Raw genomic sequence first — 25,897 nt, 5'->3', positions numbered from 1 at the left:
TGCACAACAAATGGTTGGGTTTTTTTAATTCCTATAATTGGTCTCTAAGGATTTTGAATACAGGCAAATTGAAGACAAAGCAATTAGGCACTTATTTAGCCTCCAAGTCTCTCCTGTGGACGGGTGACCTCTATTAAAGGGTGTTTTCTTTACAGGCTTAGTGGCAGAACTTGGAAATTTGTTTTTACCTTAGACCTTGATGAGCAGGACTGATGAGTAAGTATTTAGATTAATTCTAGTTCAACTAAGCTGTTGTCTGACAACACCGGATTCCTCTCTAATTCTTTGTGTACTGGCTTTGAAATAAAAGCTTATTAAGCTTCATGACCACAGTGGAAAGAGTTGCCTGTAAAGATGCTGCAGTGGTTTTTAAGCTATATATGGACTTCATTCTAGTAATCCATATTTGGAAAAGATGCTTTCCTTCTAAAAGTTGTTTGTCTTTTACCCTAGAAATGTATTTACATCCTCTTAGTTCTATTTATTTTTCCCTGGATCTGTGCTCTGGAATTCTCCGAAGAAATTTTCTCAGTTTCAGCTCTGGTGGAAGAAGGCAACTTCTGCAAATTTGAGCTGCTAGTACAAAAAGTTGGGAACTGGTTGGTGATGCGAGAAACAGATTGCCTGTCAGTGTGGCAAAACAAGTGCTGTAAAGTCCTGTAGAGGAAGATGGGTAGAAAAAGAGGCAGGGCGAGGTTTTCTGCGTTTTGTAAATGTTACGGAACAGCTGACATCTAGCACAACTTGCTTGCTCTGTGACCTTGGGAGAGTCACTGTGATACCTGCTGTAAGTGAAAAGCACATAATTAATCACTGATCAGTAAGTGGCTTGAAAATACTTGAAAGAAAATCACCATGGTAGCACAATATACTGTGCAAAGACGTAGAGAAAAAGTGATGTCTGAGATGATTTGGGAGCCTGTGTCTGTAACGCACTTAATCTTGTGCTTTTTCATTACTGCTGCTCTATAAACAGTCCAGACTGCCAGCTCGGAAAGAAGTAATGATCTAAAAGCATATGATATTTTTCACATCCTCCTCCTCTTTCGCTATAGTTTTGCCCACTCTGCGAGCCCAATGGCTTTTATTTTTTAACCAGACGGATTCCGAGCCCCCTCTGCTGGTGCTGTCAGCCGTGGGACAGGCACAGGTCTGCCGCAGAACAGGGACAGCAGGGCAGGACAGGCACGCAGCTGCTCTACAGGGGCTGGAAAAGGGGGCTCCATCCATGCTTTTTTTAAGGAGTTTCACATGGGTGGTGTATTCTGCTGGAGGGTGAGGTAAGGTTTGGCTCATATATATTCTGACCTGAAGTTGGATAATGATGTTAGTTTTCCATTAACTTTGTTTTCAAAGCTGAGAATGCAGCAAGAAAGCGTTGGGAGATTGCTCTTCTCCCGGATCTGCAGAAAAAAGTTCAGGACACTTTCATGCATCCTTTGAAGATTTACAGTGTTTCTCCTCCTGGTGCCCTTCAGCTTTTATTTCTTCTCACTGTTCCTGCTCAGCCTCTGGCTGTGGAGTCTGAGATGTAGAATAAGGAAGTTTTGGCATGGGACAAGGCTCAGCCTGGAGACTGCTCAGCTCCCCAGGAAGGATGTGTCTACCTAAACAAGAAGGGAAACGGGAAGGAAAGAAGAAATAGTACATCTGATAGCAAGAAGAAGAGGCTCTTTGAGTCAGACAGGTATGCTTCAGAAAATGGAAACTCCACCAAAATAGAAAATAAGATGATGGCATAGTGATTAAGAGACTGGGAAAAGATGCCAGGAGTGAAATCCCAAAGGTCTACTCCAGACTTCCTGTGTAACTTTTAACAAGTCAATGGCTCTCTGTGCAGTGCCCTTTAATCCCTAAAATAGGGATTACATTTCCTTTTCTTACTTCATGCTGCGTGACAGCATTAAACAATTAGGCCTCTATAAAGTTCCTTTAAAACAAATGGGCTAATTATAAACATAGCAGCTCCTGGAGAATCTCCCTGAATATCTTTACTGATGGTTTTACATGAAACAATCTCAAAACAATCTGAAGAGCTTTAAGTTGAAGAATTAAGTATATTTTGTAGTTGCTGTTTGCAGTAGTGAAGCTTCTCTTCTGGAAAGCCGCAGCTTTGAAAGGATGTGGGCAATCTGGGTGGAAAGCCACAGAATATCAGTTTGTACCATAGCGTTATTGGCAAAACAAATAACCTGATTCTTATGCACAAAACTAGCATAGCATTAAGTAGGCAGTAAAGGTGGAAAACTAATTACTCCATTTTTTCTTTTTTCCCTCAAATTCTACCAAAACAGATGCCAATTTTTTGTATAAACTTTAATTCCAGTTTAGGAAGGGTGTACCAGCTTGTCTAGGGAAAAGAAGCAAAAAAAAAGACAAGGGGGGTCCAAAAGGTGGTCCAAAAGGAAGCCTAACAGTACTTGTGTATATATAGTGTTGTGATAATGTAAAATGAGAATAGAAGCACAAATTGGCAGATAAAAATCACTAGAACTAGGTTTGATAGGTAGCTGAAGTGATGAACTGTTACAGACAAGTGATTTTAGTTTTGATTTGACAGGAGGTGGAGGAGGCTTCAGTGAAATCCAGACATCCTGGGCAGTTGGAGATGGAAAGACCATGTTTTACCAGGGTGGCCGTCTCCTACCATCTGCTGGGAACTCCTGGCTCACTGTCACAAGCTGCAACTAGTTTAATATCTTCTGGACTTAAGTAAACAGGTTTCTATGTGAAGGACATGCAATCGATCTCATTTAACAGGACTTCAGCTGAGAATTTTATGTGCAAGCATGTAAAAACTGGAAAACGGACAAAAATACCAAATGGTAAGGTGACAATGGAGCATTCTGACATCAGGGCTAGTACTGTGGGGAATTAATATTAAATCTCTCCAGTTCTGGTCCCAAGAGTAATCTCACTGAAGCCTTTTTGTAACAACCTTGGCACAAAAAGCGAGTGTGATAATTAAATTTGGTGATGAACAAGTGGGAGGCTTCAATAATACAAGGGAACTAGAATATCTTAGAGAACTGATGACTTTGAAGAGTGAGAAATAGAAATGAGATGAAATGTAGCAGCATAAAGTGCAAGGCTGTGAATTGAGGGGCAAGGAGAAATTTGTGAAGGATGCTGAGTTCTTTTACTACTTGAAAATTAGTGAGGAAAGGAAGCTGGGATTTAGTGGTTGATAAAGGATAGTGATGAGCCACCATGAAGCTGTGAAAAAGCATGTAGAGAAGTTGGTCCAAGATCAATAAAGATGCTGTCAGACAAGAGGAATTCAAACTGGAACAGGGCAAAAAAGGCCACCGTAAAGATACCACAAATGCAAAGCTTGCTTTATGAAGACAGAGCGGCTTGCTTGCCTATTACAATGGAGCCTGAAAGGAGATATGATTATCTTCTTGATGTATTTAGAGAGAAAATACTAGGGAAGAGGAAAGGATTATTTAAGTAAAAGGATAATCTTGAGATGAAAACAAATGACTGTAAGCTGGACGTGAAAATGGGATAGTTTAGACAGGAAAGCTAGAAATGCTTTTCTAGCATCGCAGCAATAAGACAGGAGGGAGTGAAAAAGAGAAGTCTGAATACTAACAGCACCAGTCTGGCTTTAAGATGGGAACTTCAAGGTGGAATCTGTGGAAGTCATCTAGCCCAGCCTTCTGCTCAAAGCGGGCCAGCTTCAGAGTTATATTATTGGCTTTGTCCACAGCTGCTTGCTCTAGAAAGGCTGGATCTGTTGATCTAAGCATTCCTTTATAGATCTGCATGTCCACCTAGTATGACATTGTGAGATCTCTTTATTATACCATCTAGACAGTTTAAAAAAATATTAATGATATCATAGGTATTGTTGTCATGCTTTGGCTAAGTCCCAAATTCTTCCTGGTGTGTGGGATTTAGATTCTGGCACCCTTTTGATAAATATCCCTCTCCAATCCGGTTTTCTTCTTTGTGTGGCTTATCCAGTTGATATAACCTGTTTGACGTTGCTGCTGTGTTGCTTTGCGAGCAAAACCACTCAAAAAACAACGCACTTGCTGCTAGACGTTTGCCAGATTGGAAAGCAGCTGCTAGAACATCTGCTCGAGGTGAGTTTCCCAGCAGCAGGATGGCCATTGCCACACCAGGGAAGAAGGCCTATACTACTTTTAAAAAAATAATTTAAAAAATTAAAAATAATAATAATAAAAAAACAAAAACCAAAACACACACATAAAAACCCCAACCCAACCCCTCCCCCTCCCCCCCAAAAAAAAGAAAAAAAACCAAACCAACAACAATACCACAAATACCACTGCCCCTCTGCTGTCCCTTTTGTGGAAAAGACCATAAAAAATATCATCCCACAGGTGGAATGGAGGCAGAAGCTGGGAAAGAGCAGCTGAATGAAGCCTGGATGTCGGTTTAAAAGGTATGATTTGATGTAAACGCAGTTTATGAACACTGGGTAGAGTTGCTGGGTCAGATTTGATGGTCATAGTAGTCCTTCTTTGTTCTAATATCTATGAAAATCTGTTGTGTGGTACGTTTGTTCTGGTTTGGGGGTTTTGCCCTTCCAAGTTGTTTGTATTTAGTGTCACTGGTGAGTTTTTAGCAAGAGTGTGTCCTGCTTATGGTCCATGTGTTCAAGTTGGCTTGCCAAACTGAGATGCTAAAGCTGAAAAAAAATTTGTCCTCAAGTGTCCTGTATCAAGTGAGTGGATGCAGCAGGTCAGCAACTCCACTTCTAAATGACGAAAACACTTTCTCATTAAGATGAACTCCTAAATGGAAGGGGGGGGAGGAAATGCTGAGCTTTTAATGAACTGGGCTAGAGCTGGCTCCTACAGGTTGGCTCCAGAACACAACTTTCACAGTGAGTAACTTTAACAGACACTGTGCGACTGCAGCACATGGAAACATCGTGACCGTGGGGACGATGAACCAGGATCACCGAATCATTTAGGTTGGAAAGGACATTTGAGATCATCGTGTCCGACTGTAAGCCGAACACCGCCAAGCCCACCGCTAACCAGTGCTTTTGAAGGCTTAAGAAGCCGGTGAGCTGTTTATTCTGTTCCATTTGCCACTTATCGCAGCCTGGGGACCGAGCCAGGCTCCGAGGGCAACGGGCTCTCTGATTAGAACACCTCTGAGGAGCCACAGGTGCCCTGGCTAATTAACTGTCTCACACTTTTCTTTTGAAACCAGAAGAATCCTGCGTGTAGTGTCTTCTGAACACGCTTGAACTGGTTTTGGTTGGGGATTTCCCATCCACCCACCGCCGCCCTTAAAAAGATGCTTTTAAAGCACCAATTAAATGCACTGCCGAGCTGGGGGCAGGAGGGGAGCAAAGCCCCGGGGTCAGCGTGCAGGGGGACAGGCTCCCTCCTCCAGGACACGTTGGGTGGCGATGGGGAGCCCGGCATCGGGGGTCCGCGCCAGGCGGAGGGGCGGGCGGCGGGGGAAGGAGCGGGGCTGACGCGGGGCTGCGTCCCGCGGCCCCGGGCGGACTCTAGGACCCAGCAGCGCGCCCCGGCTCCAGAACCCGGCCGCTGGGGCGGGCCAGCGGAGCCGTCCGTCATCTTGATTGGCAGCCCGCTGAGGGCGGGGACGGGTTTGCTCCGCCTAGTGGCCGGAGGAGGGGGGTAGGGCTAACCCGCCAGCGGAACGGGCCCCCGTGATTGGTAGCCGGCGGGGCGGGCGGCGGCGACGTTCGCACGCCCATTGGCGAACGGCGCCGTCGGGTGGGTGGCTCGGCGGCTCGGATTGGCAGGCGGCGGCGGGTCGGCCCCTGTGATTGGCAGGCGGCGGCGGCGGGTGCGCGGCGGCCGCCGAGCGGTTTGTTTTGCTGGCGGCCCGGGCGCCCTGTGGCGGCGGCGGCGGGGAGCGACCGGGACCGCCCGTGCCCCCTCCCACCCCCGCCGCCGCGCCGGCACCCGGAGCGCGGCCGCCGGAAGGAGGCGGCGGCGGCGCGGGCCTGGGAATGTGGCGGCGGCTGTGAGCCCTCCCCCTCGGCCCGGCCGCCATGGAGCCGCGGCGGTGACAGCCCCGTTCCCTCAGCGCGCCGCCGCCCGCCGGGCGCGGGCCCACCGCCCGCCGAGATGGGTGAGAGCCGCTGCGCGGGTGGGGAGCTCCCCGCGGTGTGGGCCGGGGGGCAGCGGGCTGAGGGAGCCGAGCGCGAGCGGGGCTGGGGGGGGGCGGCCTCGGCGCTGCGGCCGCCCCCGTCCCTCGGGCCGGCTGGGCCTGCGGCCTCCGGCGGGCCCGGTCCCGCTGCCCCGGCCTGCTTCTGCGCCCCGGGCAGCAGCGCGGCTGCGAGGGGCTTCTTTCAAATCGTGAGGAGGCCCCCGGTGCTGCGACCGCGGGCGCGGAGCCCCGGCCCCGCCGCGCAGGCACCCCCGGCCCCGCGCTCAGGCAGCCGCCGGCCGGGCTGCGTGAGGGGTTCGGGCGGGGGGGCTGGGGCCTCTGCCGCAGCTGCTCAGAGCCCGGCTGCCCGTCGGTAAGACGGGAATTTACGTGCTTAAATTGAATTAGGAAAACTTCTACCGTGGTATTAATTGCAGCTTGGGAGCCTGTCAAAATAGGGTTTTTTTTTCTCTGTGAAGCTTCCAGTGGGTTCTCATTCGCCATAATTAACCCAGACGGCGACACATACCAGCAAGCAGAGGAGCCGGCGGAGCGCTCTATCCAGAGTAAAATGCTGCTCTCAGAAGTTGCTGTCACTGAACCTGAATGATCACTTCTTTTGGACTGTGTGTCCTGTATAAGGAACTGCTTATGGCGATGGGAGTGTGTGTGTGTTTGTATTACCTAGTTCCCCTTTCCCTTTAAAAAGGGGTTTCGTGTACTTAGAATTAAAAGGTTATTTTCTGTAAACCAGAACTTACTCCTATTTGCTTATTAGCCAGGGGGTTACTACTGCTGTCATAAGTGCGGAGTTGCATGGTTTTGTGGGCTGCAACTTCAGTGTTTCCTTCCTACAACTAAGTTTAGTTTTCCAAGACTGTCCTTCATTATTTAGTCAGTATGCTAATTAGTTGCTTATATGGTAAATTCACAAAGCATTGTTAATGCAGTACTTTTGCTTTGAGCAACAACTTTATTTCCTCTGTACTCTGCTTAAATTTTGTAAATACAACAGATTGATGCAGATCCATCAGTAGGCTTCTCTTTCATAAAGACAGGGATAGTATTATTTGGTCTGTATCTTCTCTAAAGGAGCCAGCCAGGTAGTACAGAAGCTTAAAATAGCAGAGAAGGAAGAAGCTGGATTTCCATGGAAGTGTTTTCCAACGGCAATTGGATAGGTGTTGGTAAACATGTGAGCACAGAATATGAAAAGTACAGTTTTGTGGGCTGCTCCACCGTAGTGTTGCATGTTGCGTCATGGTACGGCTGCAAGCAGATCGCTCATAATAGGGAAGGTCTAAATTCATTAGGTAGTTGTGATCAAATAGTCTAATTAATAATGGGTAACAGGCTGTATCCCGCTCCGCTTTTCTTCCATCTTGTTTTTTGTATAGTAGCCTGAAAGCTGCGTGGGGTGGCTGACAGTGAGAGCTCGGTATCACGGTGTGTCATAGCTCCTCTGGCGCAGCTGAAGCTCGCTGCGAGCGATTCTCTGGCCCTTTACAGAAGGTGCTGTGGTGGAGGTTTGTTTCCTTACAGAGAGCTCCTTGGCAGCGTTTAAAATACAGATACCTGCTTCTAATACAGAGAAATCCACATCTATCTGTGAACTGGAGGGGAGAGCAGAGTTCGGACTGGATGATGCGTGGCAGGCCTAGACGAAACGCGTGCTGCAGGCCCAGCTGCAGTTGAGTCTTTCCCTCGATCTGCTCTTTTTTCCTGCCTGTGTCACTTCCTTCCCTTGGCTCGCACACGCACCCATGGCCGAGCGTGGAGCTCCCGGCTGTAGCGGTGGTGACACTCCCGGTGCGCCGTGGGGGAGGGGAGCAGGGCTGCGCTGGCAGGTTAGGACCAGCTTAAATCCCAACCTATATTTTTTTTTTTTTGTGGCTGGGAAGAGGTACCCCAAATACACACCGCATGTGCCAGGTTCATAGAGAAGTGCCGATTTCTCTTTTAAGCCTGCAAACCAGGTCACTTGCAGTTTCCTAAAAATCGGGCAGAACAGCATCTTGTTACCACTAAGACTGTCCGCAGTGAAGGACTCAAAATTTAAGCTTTTTCAAAAACTTTTCTCAGAGCTTTAAGCCATACTCGGTTTGTCTGCCTCACTTGTGAAATTCACTCATTGCCCCTGGATCTGCCGATCACTTGCGCAAACAATCAGCTGTGCTGCTGTGGTGGCAGGGAACAAACACGCACCTACTTGTTCACTTCTTTTCTTTTTGAAAAAAATGTGGCATCGTGTCTTCTATTATCATGCTATATAAAATAGCATCCTGGTTTACAGGGGTTTACAGACTTCCTGTTTTTACCAATGTGCAGATGCTTTTACTGTTTGAACTTCATGATTTTTTTTCAAAACTGTTTCCATTTCTGCCACAGCAAATACACTGACTTGCTGAGACCTGTGTAAGAAGCTGTGTGTTAGTTGAAATAAATGCTTTATGTAGAGGAATAGCTTTCTCTGTGAGTAGCAGTTCCCTTTTATCGATGTTGTAAAAATCCTTGAGTGTAGTTTTTAAAACATGAAAAGCATTTCCTGGACAACATCTTTCCCGCACAAAGCAGAACTGTGTTTCCCAGACCTACTGGAGACCTAGCAAAACAGGGTCTCTCAGTGCGCTTCAAAAATCGCTTCATTTTCATTTGTAGTAACTTTTGCATTGTGTGATTGATGTGATGCTGCTGCACGTGATTCTTTAAAGTTGATCTATGCAAATCCTCTATTTTGATGGAAATAAAGAAGTATTCATGCTTCTCAACATTAAATCCAGTGCAGTGCTATCCTAACTGGAAACATTTTTTCCCTGCACAAGCTTCAGATCAATATTTGACGTTTACGTTTTGAGAAGATTCATACTCCATCATTTCCTACCTCACCAACACAGGGATGAATTACAGAGTGTATGTTTTGGTACCGGGGAGCCCATAGCTCAGTGTATAGCTATAATAAAACGTATGATCACGTAAGGTTCAGATGCACCTGAAGTTGCTCCATCAGCCTTTGCTAGTACATTACGTGTTTCTTTTTGCGTGGATGCACGTAAGGTTTCAGCATTAGCGATTGCCTATGGAGGAAGCTGAGTTTACAGCGAGAGACAGACCTTGCATGCACTAACGGGTTTAGACACTTGGCAGGTGCTGCCCTTAAGAGTTTAATGTCTTAGCACATTGTAAATTCACAAGTTGCCTTAGCTAATAAATAAATACACCCTGTAGCTGAGCTACAGTCTTTATTAAGAGATGCGTTACTGGTTAGATGCCTGTCCTCTTTGCCCACTTCCTCATTCACGTGGGACACTGTAAACCTGACTTTATACACTGCCTGGGCTTTGGGATCAAAACACCTGTAGCCAACAACTGCATCGATCCTTATTTTCAAGTGATGTGCCATACTGTTCAGATGTGAGTTTTTATTCACAGACATGCTCTTTGATTGACTTGATTTCTTGTCGTGAGTGCTTAAGTTATAAACTGCTTTCATAGCTGTTTTTGCTTCTTGCCCAAAGGAACTCTGCCAAGACAAGCTCTTCTTCATCCTCCTGATATCTGGCCAAACCCAAACTGCACTGTAGTGGAAAACTTGTATCCCAGCTCTTCACAGCGTGTTTTGGGTGGTAGGCGCTCCAGGGATATGCCAGTCCATAATTTGTAATGTTTTGTTGTGCAAAGTTACTGTCTTTGTCTGCCAGGTGACTCAAAGGCTATGCTTAATATCAAACAAGATTAAAGAATAAGAGTAAATTGGAGACACTCTAGTAAGGTAAAAGGTTAAATGTTCATATGTAAAGTTGGAAACAAGTCAAAAAAACAAAACAAAAAAAAAAGTTGTGCTGTTAGCTACCTGGAACTTTAACTTCATTCACAACTGTTTTTTCACATTTTCCTCCCACAAGGGGTTACTTAGTGCTGAGATAGATCCTAGCAATTATTTCCTTTGGCTGATGTGCTTTTCAAAAAGCAACCTCTTGCTTTGGTTGTGTTACTTATACCCCTTGCTTCTTCTGCATGCAGTTGGAATTTCAAGGAGTACTCTCCCTCCTGCACTAACCACAATGTAGTTATTGTCTCATTTGGCTTGTCTTGGACAGCAGCGATTTGGTGGGTTTTGATTTTGGGGTTTTTAAAATAACTTTATTTGCTCTGCTCTGCTTTCCTTTTTTAAGGGTTTTACTCTTAATTAACACCTTCTGCAAATGCAGTGGGAGATTTCTTTCCTTTCTCCTCTGTCGCCTGGCCTAGGTCTGATGTCTCTGTTTTTCGGGAATACATGTTGAAGGCCATAGTGGAAGTGCTGCTGCTCTAGTGTTAGTACTAAAGCAGACCTTCTGGGCAGAAACTATTGGTCTTACGAAAAATAATGTTAGTGTGACTTCTGTTCTGACTGGTGGGTTTTTAGCTGTTGCCCCCTTACAAATAGGTACATTTTTTTCCCCCCTTTTTGCTTCTAAATTTTGGTAGCGTTCACTCCCTGTGTGCTTGCGAGGCTGTATATGTCCCACATCTGTCATCTTCAGGCGTTGCGAAAATCTAGTTTGTTATTCAGACATTAATTATGAGCCCAGTCTTCTGCATAAAATATAAGCTGGCTTCTTTTAGAGACACTCATGAACAAATGCTTAACATGAAATGGGAGAAACAAATAGTCCCAATGAGTCCCTTTTACAGAGAAATACAGATGTGAGACAGTCCGTCATTTAACGTACCCAGGACAACATGTACAAATGAAAGCCATTACCCATCCAGAGCAGTGCCACGAGTCACAAACGAGTGTGTAGCCATGCTGGGTTTCTAAAATGAAGTTTCGGTTATTTACAAAACTGCTTCAAAAATGTTCATTTGAATTTGAACACACTGAAGTGATGTGTTTGTGGGCGCAGGGAAGAAAGGAGAAACCTAGCATATCAAGCAGTGCACACCTGATACACTGTCGTATGAGTAGGGTCGTGATAATTTCATCTATGCATGACCTGTTCACATCACTTCCAAAAGTCTGAATTGTCCAAAAAATAAATAATAAATAATTTTAAAAAGCTTTACATCCAAACCCGGTGGTCAAGTCCAACCAGACTCTTTTAGAAAGGGCACATTCTTCTGGGCATGTTCAGAGCTGATCCAATCACTGCTTCAAATTTCATGCCTAAATTATGCCTCGCTATCGGGAAGGATTTAACTGGACCTATTATTTGCAAGGAAACAACGCTTTATCCCTGAAAGCTCTTTGAGTCTTTGTATGTGAGACAACAGCCCAGCAATCCAGTAGGCAGAAGGGTGCCAGCCGCAGATCCTCTGCGTGATCGCATCGCTGGGGGCCCAGTGCCTGGGAGCAAAGAGGCTGGTGCAGTCGCCTTTGTGAACCACACTTCACGTGTCGACTTTTTCTACCTTTTGCAGTATCAAGGAATTTAGGATTGTTATGCTTGAAAAAGCAAAGGAATATTCACACTAGCTTTTAGACACCTTTATGCTAGCAATCCATCACAGCTCAGCTACGATGCGTTTTTCTCCTTTTGTCTTTTTTTTTCTTTTTCTCTACACTTCATACAAATTTCTGCTAAATATCACTTCTCTCTTCAAAACTAACAAGAAATTGAAGAACACTTTAAATTGGTTACATCAGGAGTCTTAGCTTCAGAAAGTAATTTTCAGTCAGTAGTATGTATAAGAAAAATTTCAGCTTGTCTTGTTTTATTTTCCTGCATTTGCAAGGAGCCTGGAGTTGAACCTGCTGCATTGCAGTCTGCCAGCAGACAGCGTTCTTAATGCTGTGTGATTTGAATCTGTTCAGTAGATCTTGAAATCTCATAAAATGGTTTGAACTTTGTTCCATCAGCGTGTTTTGGGGGAAGAGAGGAATGTGTTGGGGAAATCGATGCAAGTGGATTTGTATGCAGAGATATTCTGAGATGACTCTTTGTCCAGATTTTCATTTTTCTCTCTACTGGCTGTGGTTTGTTCCACTAGCAAGCAAGAATTCTAAGTTAACAGGATATAAAATTGGAAAGAACAGATTCTTACCAGGTTTTCCTTGGCAGAAGCACATCACTTTGCCCCTCCTAAATGATCTATGATGATCTAGCAAACCTGCCCAAGCTGTAGTTTGTTGTGAAGCCGTTTTAACAGAACTAGAGGCTGGGGATATTTATTCTGAATCTTCCTATGGCCAGATCCATTTGTGGCATTGGATAAATGACTTAAAATGTAATCTGTCTTTTTACTACTTTGTGATATTAGCTAAAGTCCGGGCTTTTTATGGCTACATGAAATTACAGTGTATTTGCAAAGATCCTAAAAAGGATTTCCATTTTGTGAGTCAGCAGAAAACAAGTGGGGAAGTGTTATGGCCAATACTCACCCAGGTGACTTACTGCTAAAATTCTTGTGCATCACAGATGAACAAGAGGCCTTGAAATCCATCATGAAGGACCTGGTAGCACTCCAGATGAGCCGACGTCACAGACTGACTGGATATGATACCATGAAGAACAAAGACGCTGCTCACTCCAACAAACAGGTAAGGGGCCATGCGGTGCCTCCCTGCAATCCTTCCCTGGAGGCCGAGGGCCCGCTGCCTGTGTCGTGCCTGGCACTTCTGGCAGCTGCAGCATCACCGGTGGGTTAGCTGCCTGTTCGTGCTCCGGCTGCGTTGCCAACACTTCCCGTTATGGACTAGGGAGGGTAGAGTTGATAATTTGCGACATCTTGGTATGCTGCCTTCCCCCTATGTATGTTTCTGATGGGGTTCGGTCTGCCTCGATTCGCTAAAAAGTTTACCAAGTGATTTTCTGGTTTCACGAGCATATCACCATTTTCTTAAATGACTTTATTATTTTTAAAGAAAAAACACAGTGCCAGCAGTCCACCCCTCTTGGGCAGCCCTGCAATAACAAACCAGTGTGCCTCTGCAGTGGAAGAAAAAAAAATTCCGGTAAGAAAACTGGCTTCCTATTCAATATTAGCATTTATAAATTAGGGGCATGTTTTAAAGTTGTGTGCAGTGACCTTTGTAGAATGCGTTTAAGCAGGTGTGGGAGGCCAGGAAAGCTTTTCTTTACTGACTGTCATGAAGTAGCAGTATGATGCGCTTCTCATTGTAATGGAAATGATACTTAAATTTGAAGCAGGGAACTGAGAAGCATAATGATGAAAAGGAAACAAGTATTTCCATTTCTGATGTGGAAGGAGGCCACTGCAGTTTAAAGCTGCATAAAGCAGTCTGTTGGATAGCGAGCTAATGCTGGTCTCGTCTTCACATGATTCAGACCACATGTGAATACAGAGTGAAGATCCTGATAAAAGGTAATCAAACTGAGGTTGATCCAAGAACAGCGAAGGAGATTGCCTGAAAGGACTGGCGTTAGTGAAAGGGTGACAAACCTTGCTTCAGGGAAAAAGGAAGCAGCTATTTGCAGGTGTCTGACGAGAGGCAGCGTCCTTGATGGGGAGGGTGGTCTGGAGTTACCTAGTTGTATGTCACATGAAGACAGGTTTGAAACTAACCCTTATTTTTGGGTATGGGGATGTGAAGTCTGCTTTTTCAAAAGAAATACTTTTCCCAGGGTAGTAAGTGGCAGGGTCAATACTTGAAAGTCTCTATAGGTTTGTTTGACACTGCTAGAGACTCTTTTTGTCATAAAGAAAACTATTGCATTGACTTTCTGGCAGGAAGAAAGCACAGAATAATATTGCTCTGTCAGTAGGTGCTGCATGTCATTTGAATGAAATACTTCAACACAAAAGCAACAATTTCAGTCAAGAATTGTTTTTCCATTGTGATCTTAAAAAATTAAATTGAGTTACTGGCAGTTAGACTGATGTTAACAGAGAACTTGCCTGTATCAGTAAAATAACTCTTTCCGGTTTTATTCCTATTACAGGCTTAAGCTTTCTGGAGCAGGCTTTAAAGTTCATGTCTGTCTCTTCCTTATGCTTTGTCTGCTCATAATCTACTTGTTCAGCTGGGATCTGGGATTTCCTCGAATGGGCTGGACAAGTCTGTAGATGGAGTAGTACAAAATCCTTTCCAAATCACTTTGAAACATAAATCAGAGATGTCTTAAATCAAGATCTGTAATCGTTATTTGTGATACCACATCACGGAACTGGAATGCCAAAGTACTAAACTTGGATTTGCTTTCTTAGTCATCTCTCAGGACAGTTCATGTGAGTTGCTTCTAAGAAGTTGTTTAAATAGGTGACAGGTTCACTGTTTTCAAAGGAAACAAAAAGCACTAGATGTTTAACTCTTCTAGGTTCTTTCTGAAATATAAACACGAAGATCACTTCGAATACCTTTTCTTAGATCTTTGAAAAAGAAACACGAATGGCTAGTGTCTGATCCTTTTGGAAAAATCATTAGGAGATACATGCCAAATTCTATCCCTCCTTCCCTTTGTTACAAATTACGGGTTTGAAAGTATGCAGTGGAGTGGAGAAAGGTGTTTCAGTTTGCTTAGGTACCAGCGAGCTGAAGAAAGGTTTCCAAAGAGCCCTGAGGATCTTTTAACGTTGTCTAATTTTAATTAGCAAGGGCTTTGTCACTTAGCTGTTTCATGACCTAAAACGCATCTTGAGGTAAAATTTAATCTGAAAAATTACTTTAATTCAATTTCATCCAAGCAGTCCTATTTAGTTTCCTTGGACTGGGCTACTAAGAATAGTATAGCATTTGAAAAAAAAAAAATACAGAGCCTTCCGTCCCTGAAATTCCTAACATAAAGGGGTCATTTCTCCATCCATTATGTCTAAGAAACAGGTGGTTCGTAAGTAGTTGGAAAGTTCATTATTCCTGTGCTGTCGGTTGCATTTTTCCCCATACTCTTCAGTTAAAACGAGTTCTCCAAAACTTGCTTCATTTTGGTGTCATACTAGAGTAAGTTCTTTCTCTTCCCACCTCTGACAACATGTCCTTGTTAAAGCGAGGTGTAAATTACCCACCTGCAGATGATTGCTCTGCTTGGGAAGCTCGTTTGTCATGCTCGATTCTGCACCTACAGTACGGCTGCAGGAATACTGTGTACTTGCAGTGATTGCGTGGTCCCTTTGAACTGCATTCTTGACCACTAGGTCTGCCAGATACTTCCTCTAGCTAAAGAGCATTTCCTGGCCACGTTTTTTTTGAAGTTCCTAGATCTATGATTGCCTATTGTCTGAGGCTTTCACAGATGGCTTAATCTATTCCAATCACATAAATTGTGCGGCAGAAATTATGGAGTCTTATCAGAGCAGATTTTTCCCTTTTATTTTTATCTTTGTGACCTAAATTGGGATTTCAACTTTGATCTCCAGAGTTGAAAGTTCAGCATGTTGACTCTTCCGTGCCACATCGCATCTTTTTAAGTTTACAGTGAAATGCACAGGTTGTGCCATTAGTGCTTTTAACCATCTGCCAGATACAGATGATGACCCCTTTGCACTTTAAAAGAGGACATATAGTTAACTTGTTTGTAACTTCAGCCCCTGAAATTCAAACTATGCATTTTTGCGAAAGGAGAGATTTAGTCTGTGTCTTAAGAATAGAGAACGTAGCACATTCCCTGTGTGTCTTTTTTTTTTTTTTGTCATAAAAGAAAATGCTTTGAGAATGCACAAAGAAAGAAAATCAGCTTCAGTTCAGATGAATATGCAGATGGACTCAATTTCAGATTTTTGCCATGCAGTGATAAAAATAGATTAATTTTCCTTAAAGTATATTTCAGTGTCCTCTGTTTAATTGACAGTTAAGAAAAATTACAAGTTTTTACCCGTTTGCTTCTCTTGCTGCTTTAGCAATTTCTTCGTTTTTCATGCTGCTGTGTTTACATGTCAGCCACTTGTTGGCCATGGTCTGCTTCAGCTTCCATGGAGAAAGTTAATTAGACTTGTGTTCTGGTAGCCTTGTAAGGAGTTGATGCCAACTGCAATCACAAATTGACCTGCTTTGTGTTTGGGCCTTAAAATCATGTTATATCCATTTGTCTACTGTTATGCATGCCCAAGTTTCACTGTAAACTAAACTTTTGTTCTTTCTTCTGCAGAATGATGTAAGGATAAAGTTTGAACATAACGGGGAAAGACGGTAAGTCTGTCTTCACTATGATTCTTTGCTTAGTAGAATAATACAGTCATCAGTAATTTAGGTTAAATATTTTGTTGGCTTCACTTTCGTTGTTCTTGAATGAAAAACACACAGTAAAGGCAATAGCAAACAGGTCATACTCAACTTGTTATTTTTAAATAAAATACATAAATAAAAAACAACTGGTTATTTTTAAAAATCAGTGTGTCATGCAATACTTCCCTTTGATTTATTTTCATATTATCTGTTTGTAAGTGAATTGCAGTAATATTAAAAAAGCTGTCCAGCCTGAAAGAAATTCAGTCTGATAGCCTTGTTTCAGATATGTTCCCTTTTTGTTTCATTTAACTAATACCAAATGAAACTGATCAAATTAGCGTCATTCTTTTCTAGTTTCTCATTTCCTGATGACCTACACTATCACTGTCCTGCTGTGACTGAGCAAAAGATACAGCAAGTGAAGATTTTTTTTCATTGGTGTAAAAGTTTCTTTGTTGTTTCCTCTGATACTTGGTTTTGAGAGACAATATTTTGCAAAAAAAACCCCAGAATTAACTGAACTAAGATTTTTGGTGTTTACAGTATTGTTTACAATGGATAAAATTTGTCTAGATGTTTCAAAGTAGGTCTTGAGAAGCCCCCTATTTGCCATCTAATTGAGAGAAACTCTCAGTCCATTTGTGGCGGTTCGGTGTGTGTGAGCGTACAGGAAGGCTCCAGGCTTGTTTGCAGCCTCTTGTTTGCAGGCTGCTCTTGAGCTCTTGCTGAGGGGGCAAAAAGGATCTTGATGCTAGGTTCCAGTTGTCTTTTTTTTTTTTTGAAGAAATTAATTGGATTGTAAGCAGGAGTTCATATGCTATCCTTCACAGATATCCTATGGGAATCCTTTTGTTTCTCCCATCCCAGACAGTACTTTCAGTGTGAAGCAGTTCACAGTTCCATGATAAAACGCAAATTTAATGTGGATAATACAACAGCACAAGTTGTATGTAGTGATGCTAATAGCCTGTTCCTAGCAAAGGTTACTGGCTGGGGTGCTTAAGCTCCTCCTCAAGTATCCTCCTTTGTCAGATTTATGGATTTTTGCTAAAACAGAAAAGCAGAGGCATTCCTTGGTAAAGCAGGCAATAGAGAATAATTTGTAAAGTCTTCCTCAAAAATTGAACTGTTTCATTCACCAAAGTCCTACATGGTGAATTCCGTCAGTAAAAGTACCCGGACTTTTGGTTGCTCAAATTGAAATTTAAAAAGTAATCGTAGCTGCTGCCTTTGTCAGCCATATCTTTTCAGCTCTCTGCTCTGTCAGAGGCATTGTGTGGGCTACAACAGAACTACTGTGCGACATGGCGCAATTTCTTGTGATACCGTGTTAGCACAAGGTAACTCGGAAGCAAAATCTTGTCACCACAGTCCTGTCGTCTTGTATGTCTTCTGCCTGAGTGCATTTAAGATGGCACAGAGCTCAGGAGAGAAGAAAGGGGTTTTTTTCTGAAGTAACATTAAAATGAAAAGGTTGATTGTGTGTTAGTCTAATTATGCAGTTACGCTCGCCTGAATTCCCCATTCCCAAAGTGGTATGCAGTTACAGACAGCAAGCTTGCACCGAGAATGTAAGTGTGTGTGCTTGGTTTCAGAGGAGCTGCCAGATCTAACCACAAATATTTAAGGTGGTCAGGCAGGAATGGGCTCCTTAAACCCTGCAGTCCATGATTTTGTGTTAGAAGAGTGCACGGAGTTTTTAAACTAATAGAATTTGTGGCACCTGAGAACAGCTCTGCTTTTTAATGCACTGAGTGTAGAATGGAAGCCTTTATAAGGGGCTTCAGCTCAACTGAGAGCTAAATTACATTTGTACGGTGCCAGAGTACTGTAATTTCATGGATGGATTTCTTAGTAATATGTCGAAAATGTTATTGTGGGCTGCTTCTTAACAAGGACAATTATTTCTAAATAGCTGAATGTTGTAGGGCTGGTATTAAGATGAACCCTTCCTGGGAAGGGGCTAAGGAAGCAAACTAGCACTAGATCTATTTAAAACAAAAGCTGCATGTCGTGAAAGGATACCGAGTGCTGGCGAAGCAGGCTGGATGGATGGCCTGGAAACTAAGCCTTCTATCCAAAGCACGCGTTCAGCACCAGCTCGTGTGAGCTGCCCCAGGGGTGATTCAGGGTTTCACTGAGCTCAGAGAGTTGCCCCTGTGAGCAAGATAGGTCTTGAGTGTCTGTGGTCCGTTCAGGTTGTCTTACTTCAGCCTGATGGCAGAATTCGTGAGGAGTGCTAACAATCAGGTTTTTTATGGCAGTGTTTCAGCTGTGCCAAAGCAGAGTTGTTTCAAGTTCCAGCGGTGGGGTGAGCAGCTATCGCCGTGGGCTGGTAGCTCGCAGAAGGCTGGTGGCTGTCAGCTGTGTCCCAGCGCTGTTTGTTGAACTCGCCAGGAGTGGAGATGCAGCGTGGTCTCATGGGCTGTGGAAGCAGATGGCGAGAAGTCTGGTTTCAGGAGCCCGAAGGCAGGAACCACCAGCCATCTGGGCCTTGTGCAGTCAGGATATGGAAAGTAGGTTGCTGAGCTGAGCAGCAGACGTCCTTGGTTTGCTAGAACAGTGGGTCGTAAACTATAGTTCACGTTTGGATCCTCCAGCTCTTGACCCAGGGTATTTTACTTGCTAATTCTTCTGAAGAGGGTAAAAATCATCCTTTTCCATAGCTGTCAAGGTAGCAACTTTCTGAGTACTTGGCAACTTCCTACAGAAGAACATTCCAGCAAAACAAACAGTTTTAGATGCTTTGCTGGAACTTCATGTTAGTACTTTGCCTAAAACATGAGTGTTTCTATCCCAAGGGAGGCAAAACAGTAATAAAAGCAAGCAAAAGTACACTGTCATTTTCTGAAAAGCATGCGTGTGCCACAGGATTCTGCAGGGTTCCCCGGGGACGGCTCTGCCTGTTGCCATTTTGGATTTCTTGAGGCCATTTGTGCCATTCAACTGGTGAGGAAATGGCTGCGTGCTAGAACTGGGGCTTTGGTGTGTCCCAAGCTCTGGGCTAAGGGAAAGTGATTAGAATAATTTACATCTGTGCATATTTTGTGTGTCTGTCGGTCAGTGAAGGTGCCCAGAGATGCATTACTTAGGGAAAATAACTGGTGAGGGAGGAAGCATGAGAGAATGAGACTGATCTGTCTTATGTGAATATTCTGTCTTGCATGTCTGTCTTACATGCATATTCTGAATTATGGCAAGTCAGCTGTGCCGCTGCTGTTACAACTGAAGCAGCATTTAAGTTTTGATCTATTTGGCCTCTAATTTTTTTTTTAAAAAGGCTTTTTTTTTTTTTTTTTTTTTTAATAAAGCAAGCCCTGAGTGACAAATGGTTGCACAGTTGCAGTTAGATTTGTCCTCAGCTCTTGAATAAAAGTCCCTGCTGTGTTGCCCAGGATTTGAAGGATCACTGCAGAGACAGCGCAGTGAGCCTGAGATTCAGATGTCTGGAGATGTTTGACTTGAGCATGCAGAGCGCTGACATGGACCTAATGTCACAGGCCACCTTTGGGAAAGAGGGTTTTCAGGTTCCTTTGTGTCCTCCGGCTGATACCTTTCTTCAGGAGCTCGGGACTGGCTTTGTTGTGGGAATGTTTGTCGAAACCTTTCAACTGGAACGCATTTTGGAAATTTTCAGGGAGTGAGTTTTGAGTTCAGATACTGGAGTACTTAAACCAAAAACTTTTTTGTTCTTTGGGCCTTCTGTGGCTTTTAATTCAACTCTGACTGAATGTATTTGTGTTTTGTGCACGAGGCAGTATTCTTTAAGCCAAAGTGCATAAGAGATTTGTATCCTGTTATGTGAAAGACATTTATTCAGTAAAGGATACTTTCCTATGCAGGGTCAAAGGCATTCTGTTTGAAATCTTCAGCTGAATATTGCATTTTGACAAACCATTTGGAAATGGGCCATAGATCAAGAATTCCTTGCTGAAATAATTAATTCAAATCAGAAAAGTTCATTGGCTGCTTGAGGATGAACGGAGAACATTCAAATGTGTTTTTAATGGTTCAGCCATCTGATTTGATTGCATTTTCAGTATCTCTGAATTCAGTCCATGATTCTCTTTTGTTCCAGAATTATCCCATTTGTCCGTCCTGTGCGCTATGAAGATGTGCAGCAGAAAGTGAAAACAGCCTTTGGCCAGCCACTGGACCTCCACTACATGAACAATGAGGTACAGAACGTTGTTATCGGTGCTCGGGACATGTAACGCTCTCTCTGGATGACACCTCCTTTTTCTGTCCCAAATTCTGTACCCATACATTTAATTTTCAGTTCTTCCCTCTAATACGAACCATAGTTGAATCACTCTGCTCCAGAGGAAAACATGCTGATACTGACAAAACATCGCACCGATGTGTGTATTGTATGAACATCAGCACCTTGCTTCCTTGTACTGGTATTGTTTGGGAGACTTTCTTGGGGAAGTAAAAAAAGGTATTTGAGGTATTTTGACTGCTAAAAGCAACTATTGCGGGCCAATAAATATAGAGTCTGAGGGCTGCAGGCAGTCCCAGAGTAATTTCTTCAGCTGCCCGATAGCAGAGTCGGGATTGTTGGTGGTGTTTGACCGCTGACCAGGAGCAGCCAGCCAGCCAGTTGTAACAGATTTACCTCCTGCTGGCCGCAACCTCTCTGCTTATTGCCCAGCTATTAGGCAAACAAGGGGAGCTAGAGCACAGGGGAGGCTCTCTGGTATGAGATGCTGCAGGGGGGCTGTGGGCACTGTCATTGCTAAAAGAAAGTGGCATGAGGAGTAGCATTTTGTTAATAATCTGAAGTATTTTGTTGGCTTTCTCACTCTGGTCACCCTGGCTTCTCCTTTGATTTTTTTTGTTGTGGTTTTGCCTTCCTGCTGTTTGGGGCTACATCCCTAATGTGAGATGCAAAACTCCATTCACCAGCAAGAGCCAGACAAAAATGAAAGGGGTTCTTCAGTGTTGATAGCATTCACGTTTTGATTTGTGAGTGGGCTATAGAATAGAGGGTGTCTGAGCATAATTTTTGGGGTCTTACTAGCAAGTTTCAAATTCTTTGATTCCCTCTTTCAGAGTCTTAATCGTCTTCGTACTAGTATCATAAACCAAACTTTCACTTGATCGTTAGGTCTGGATTCAGAAGTATTCCGAGACAGTGTTCTCATCAGTGAATCAGGGGCTTGTCTCTGACTTGTTCTTTGCAAACAACACGTTCAGGCAGCAATTAATGTTTTTGTACGTGGTGCCTTAGGGAAATTTGCATAGGGTCAGCCATTTCTCTGATGGTACGGGAGAAAAACCTTGTTAAAAAGGACAGTGAGACAGCATTTTAATAAAAATTTGTGGAATAAGTGAGCAATCAGAATCCCATCTTATATTCTGATTATTTTTTTTCTTTTTCTAATTTTTGTTTAAATACCTATTGTGGATGTAGACTTAGTTTTCCTGTCTTTTCTAATGATTTTTTTCCCTGTTCTTTATTTTGCAGCTGTCTATTCCTTTGAAAAATCAAGATGACCTGGATAAAGCAGTAGATCTCTTGGACCGAAGCTCTAATGTGAAAAGCCTTAGAATATTATTGCTGTCTCAGGACAGAAACCATGTAGGTAACAGCTTCTGTGACTGCAGCAAAATGAAGGTTTTTACCCTTAAGTCTCTGAAACACAATGGTGGCCTCATCTGAGAGCAGCAGGGATTAGTAAAATCAGTCTCCACAGACACGAATGCATATGTTTATCCTCTTTGCTTTGGCTTAGCTATAGGTATCTCTCTATATTGGTTTTTTTTCCTGTCTTCAGCAGCTGCTTGGGACTAAAATATTGCAGCTTTTTAAGCTGTAATGTGAAGGCCATTTTATATCAAGTACCCAATGACTGTTCAGAAAACAGTTAATGAGTTTGGTTCACAGGGAATTTTTTTTTACCTTTGATTAATAGCACACTGTTGAAAGTGCATGTAATTATCTTGCGTTTAAGAAAGCACAGGTTGTCCTTGAAGACAAGCTATTAGCACTTTTTTCCTGGGTGAGAAGCCTAAGGACAGCTGCCAGTGATTTTTCAGGTCTGTAGCCTAATGCATTGAATCCAGCCTTAGTCTGTAGAAATTTAAGTTGCTTTTAGCTAATAATGGTGTATTCACACCTAAGGTGAGTTTGATAGTGTCTTGGTTCACTTTCCTATACCACAGATAGCTGTGGCATTGGATGTCAGTGTAGTTTGTACTTTTCAGCAGAAATGATCGTAACATCAGAAATAAATCTTTTAAGTCAAGCTCCCAGAGATGCCAGTTTCAGACAGTGAATTGAACTGAAAGCTGAAGAGGGCAGAAAGGGTCAGAAGTTTCCCTTATTCCTTATCTGTGACTGAAGATCTTTGTTCACTCAACCCGTGTCTTTTGTTTAGAATTAAGGTCATACAGCTTTTCAAGCCAGAGACCTTAATAATCCTTAGATATTTTATTTACAAATTACCAAATTCTCTTGAAAGGTATGAAAGTTACTCTGTCTTGAAAGCTCTGTTGCTAATAGCTTGTCAGTCTTGCTTGTTCATCCCTATTCAAGTTCTGCAGGCTGTGAGCTCAAACTCTTGAAATAATCACACCTGTAATTCTTGGAACTGTCAGGAGAACTTAAGTACACATCTCGTTATTTTTGAATTTGATAATATATGTTAACAGAAATACAGAAACCCTTCAGGAGCGTTAACAGCCCTTTCCCAAATGACTGGATGCCAAAAGCTGGAAAAGTGTAGGAGGGGATGATGCTGTTCCTTGTCCTATGCCCTTTCCCTAAGCATTTGTTGGTGGCTGTTCTGAAGACAATACTTGGCAAGAGGGGCCTGACCTAGCGTAGTCAGGCTTTGTTCTGTGTTGTCAGGAAACAGTCTGTAAAAGGTGGCCTCAATTTTTGGTATAAAACTGTAAAACGATCCTGGTTTACAGCCCTCTCTTAATTTTGGTGTCTTCAAACTGCAAACCAGATGTTAAGTGATACTACCTAAACTTTACATAAGCCACTTACAGTAAACGCTTGGTAAACCTCATCCCTACACCAGCTAATAGCCAGTACTGTGGTGTTGTCCTTTTATTCGCTGTTTTTTCCTCTTTTGCTCAAAGCAGAAACAAACAGCAAAGTCTTCAGTAAGTGCCACTGTTTCCCCCCTCTCCTTCGACTTCCTCTCCAGCTCTGAGTTGCCTGACAGGAGAGCCCTGCATGTGATAAAGCAAAAGCCCACAAGTCTGAAGGAGGTTACTTGGCTGCATGATCTCATCCCACTGAGGGAGCGGGAAGCATTATTTTTCCTGAAGTACAGGATGCAGATTTTGTTTTGGTTGTGCTCTTTTCTTTTTCTGGGGATGGAAAGGTAATGCCGTGACTTTGGCACAAATATGTATATAAACCAAATCAACTTTACAGCAGTAGCTGTGTGACTAGTATTGAGAGCCCGTGCTTGTGAATAGCATTTATATTAATTTTCTTGTGCCTCACTTGTCCTTTCTTTGATCAAGCAACTCACTCCTGTTGTCAGTCCTTTCTTTCTGTTTAGCAACTAATGGGAAGAACTGGTTAAGTTGAACACCTAGAGTACTAAAGCCAGACTGTCCTCGTGAGTGGTGTGACCTCTGCACCCTTTATTCAGCTCCCATGGTTCTGTTCGTGGTAGAGTTGATGTAATTTAAATCAGGCTCCCTCCTCACTCTGTGCAAGGGTATGTGCTTATTAAATGAGCAACTATTCAATACTTCTGATTTTTTTTTTTATTGTGTGGCCTCCCACCTTGTTGCTAGTTGTATTCAAATAATTTTCGGAAGTCAGAATTAATTTCCTTGGGATGACTGTGGTTCTGTTCATCTCAATGAAATAACATTAGTTACATTCTGTAATGCACAAGAGGAAGGGAATATTATATCCTCTTGTAAAGCTAGGTATTTTGGGACAAGAAGATTGAAATCAAAAGTGTCCACTAGTATTGAGCACGTGCTTTGACATGCATAGGACCTCATTTGTTTGAGGAAGGCAATTCGTAGTATTTCGTATGTTCAGATTTTAGAGCACCATCCTCAGATAGCTGGAGTCCTGGTCAGCCTTCTGTTACGAGCCCGTGTTCCCTGTGCCATCTGCAGAGAGAGCACAGAGGGGTTACCTGCCTGAAGCTGCAGTCTAGATATTTCCAAGTGAACACCCTCTGGAGTCTGAAGTGGCCTTGCAGTTTCAGGAGGCAGAGCTGTGCTCTGGGAACATCCTACTGCCTGAAGCTGCAAAATGTTTTTTGCAGTTCCTCTTCCTACAAAGCATGCTGGAGTTACCCCTTCTATCTTTCTCAATAGACTGGGGAGAAGTCCATTGACATGTCTCCTTTTCATCTTCCTGCTTTGAATGAGATGGAGGCACTGTGCAAAAATGATCTTTTATTAGGTTATGTCTATGTAAGTTCAAGGAAGGATGAATGGAAGCAGCACAGGCAGCATTCATCTTCACATCTCCAAATTCTTTGTGCTCTTAAACTCTCTAGAATTTATTTTCATTTAGATGGTCTGAATGGTCAGTTTACTTTATAAAGATTGTAGGGAGTCAGGTTGCTATCTAACCGCTTCTGACAGTGCAAGGTTTATAATTTATCTCTGCTGGCCAAGGTGGCTGATAGAAATTGTACGTTCTTCCGTGTTCTGATCTCAGTGAGTGATAGGAGCCCCATCTTGTTGGTTTCATAGGTAGCTGCTGATGGAAGACAAACATCGAGACTTGTAAATCCTGCATTCGATTTGAGGCTGGAGGGCAGCATCCTCTAGTTGTTCAACTCCTGGTTTACATCATAATTATAAAGCTTGCTCTTCTGATGCCTTTATTGTTTGTGTTCTGTGAAGTTAATAAGATTTCAAGCTCTAGAACTGTTTCTCAGCTACTTTCTTGCTACTAAACATGATATTTTTGAAACTGTGGCCAGACTGCTTGAGCTCCTCAGTCTCATTTTATTTTATTTATTTTTTATTTTACCCAGCAAAACAGTTCTTCACCCCATTCTGGACTGCCCAAACAAGTCAGGATTAAAACTTCCCAATCTGTGGGGGATGTGAGCACACCCTATCAGCAGCCAGAGCCCAGAAGTAGGCATCTGTCTGTCAGTGAGTATTTTTGCCACTTCTGCTTGTCTTTGTTTTGTGAAATGTATCTTTTGGGCACTAGTGTTTATGGTATAGCGTTTATGAATGCCACGAGAAACTGAAAGGTTATTCTAGGACAAGGCAGTTCATTTTCGAAAGCTCTTAATATGTTTACAATAGAATGTTTCAAAGTTCCTTAGTAAGTTGTTGAACAGCTGAGGAGCTGCTGAAGGGGATGTCCTAAAGCCAGATTCATTGAGGTTAGAAATTTGGAAAGCTTACGTGGGTCCATTAAGCTTTTTATTTAGATTGGCAATTACAGTTCATGAAACCTAGATTTGAAATTTTTTTTATTTTTTTATGTTGGGCTTTGGAATCTGTCCTCACTCTTGTAATCAAGCATTTTACTAGTAGCACAGGAATTGTTACTGCATATCCAACGAGTGCCCTACACACAGAGTTCCCTAACCTTTCACTCTTGTAATTAGCAAATGAGTAGAGCACAAGGTTAATACCATAAGTGACTGGCACAGCTGCACAAAAGATAATGAGAAAAGTCAGAGTAGTACATACCTTTGTCTCTTTTCCTTTCTGTGAGCTTAG

At 43.1% G+C, this 25,897-nt stretch overlaps 1 protein-coding gene across 2 annotated transcripts in view; it reads left to right on the top strand.

The window, feature by feature from the left end:
• The first annotated feature begins 5,709 nt into the window (after positions 1 to 5,709).
• Positions 5,710 to 25,897, top strand: part of MAP3K3 (mitogen-activated protein kinase kinase kinase 3) — a 41,088-nt gene continuing 20,900 nt past the window's right edge. The window contains exons 1-7 of one of the 2 annotated variants that reach the window (XM_040617332.1): positions 5,710 to 6,093; positions 12,510 to 12,631; positions 12,956 to 13,045; positions 16,134 to 16,174; positions 20,292 to 20,391; positions 21,684 to 21,797; positions 25,192 to 25,315. In XM_040617332.1, the coding sequence (XP_040473266.1) occupies positions 6,090 to 6,093; positions 12,510 to 12,631; positions 12,956 to 13,045; positions 16,134 to 16,174; positions 20,292 to 20,391; positions 21,684 to 21,797; positions 25,192 to 25,315 (595 nt within the window). In that variant the 5' untranslated portion in view covers positions 5,710 to 6,089. The remainder of the gene's footprint in view (positions 6,094 to 12,509; positions 12,632 to 12,955; positions 13,046 to 16,133; positions 16,175 to 20,291; positions 20,392 to 21,683; positions 21,798 to 25,191; positions 25,316 to 25,897) is intronic. The other variant, XM_040617331.1, reaches the window with a different exon arrangement.

This window comes from Falco naumanni, chromosome 18 (assembly GCF_017639655.2).
Source record: "Falco naumanni isolate bFalNau1 chromosome 18, bFalNau1.pat, whole genome shotgun sequence".
NCBI classification, from domain to species: domain Eukaryota; kingdom Metazoa; phylum Chordata; class Aves; order Falconiformes; family Falconidae; genus Falco; species Falco naumanni.
The sequence above is the reverse complement of the archived record's forward strand: the minus strand, read 5'-3'. Positions and strand labels throughout refer to the sequence as shown.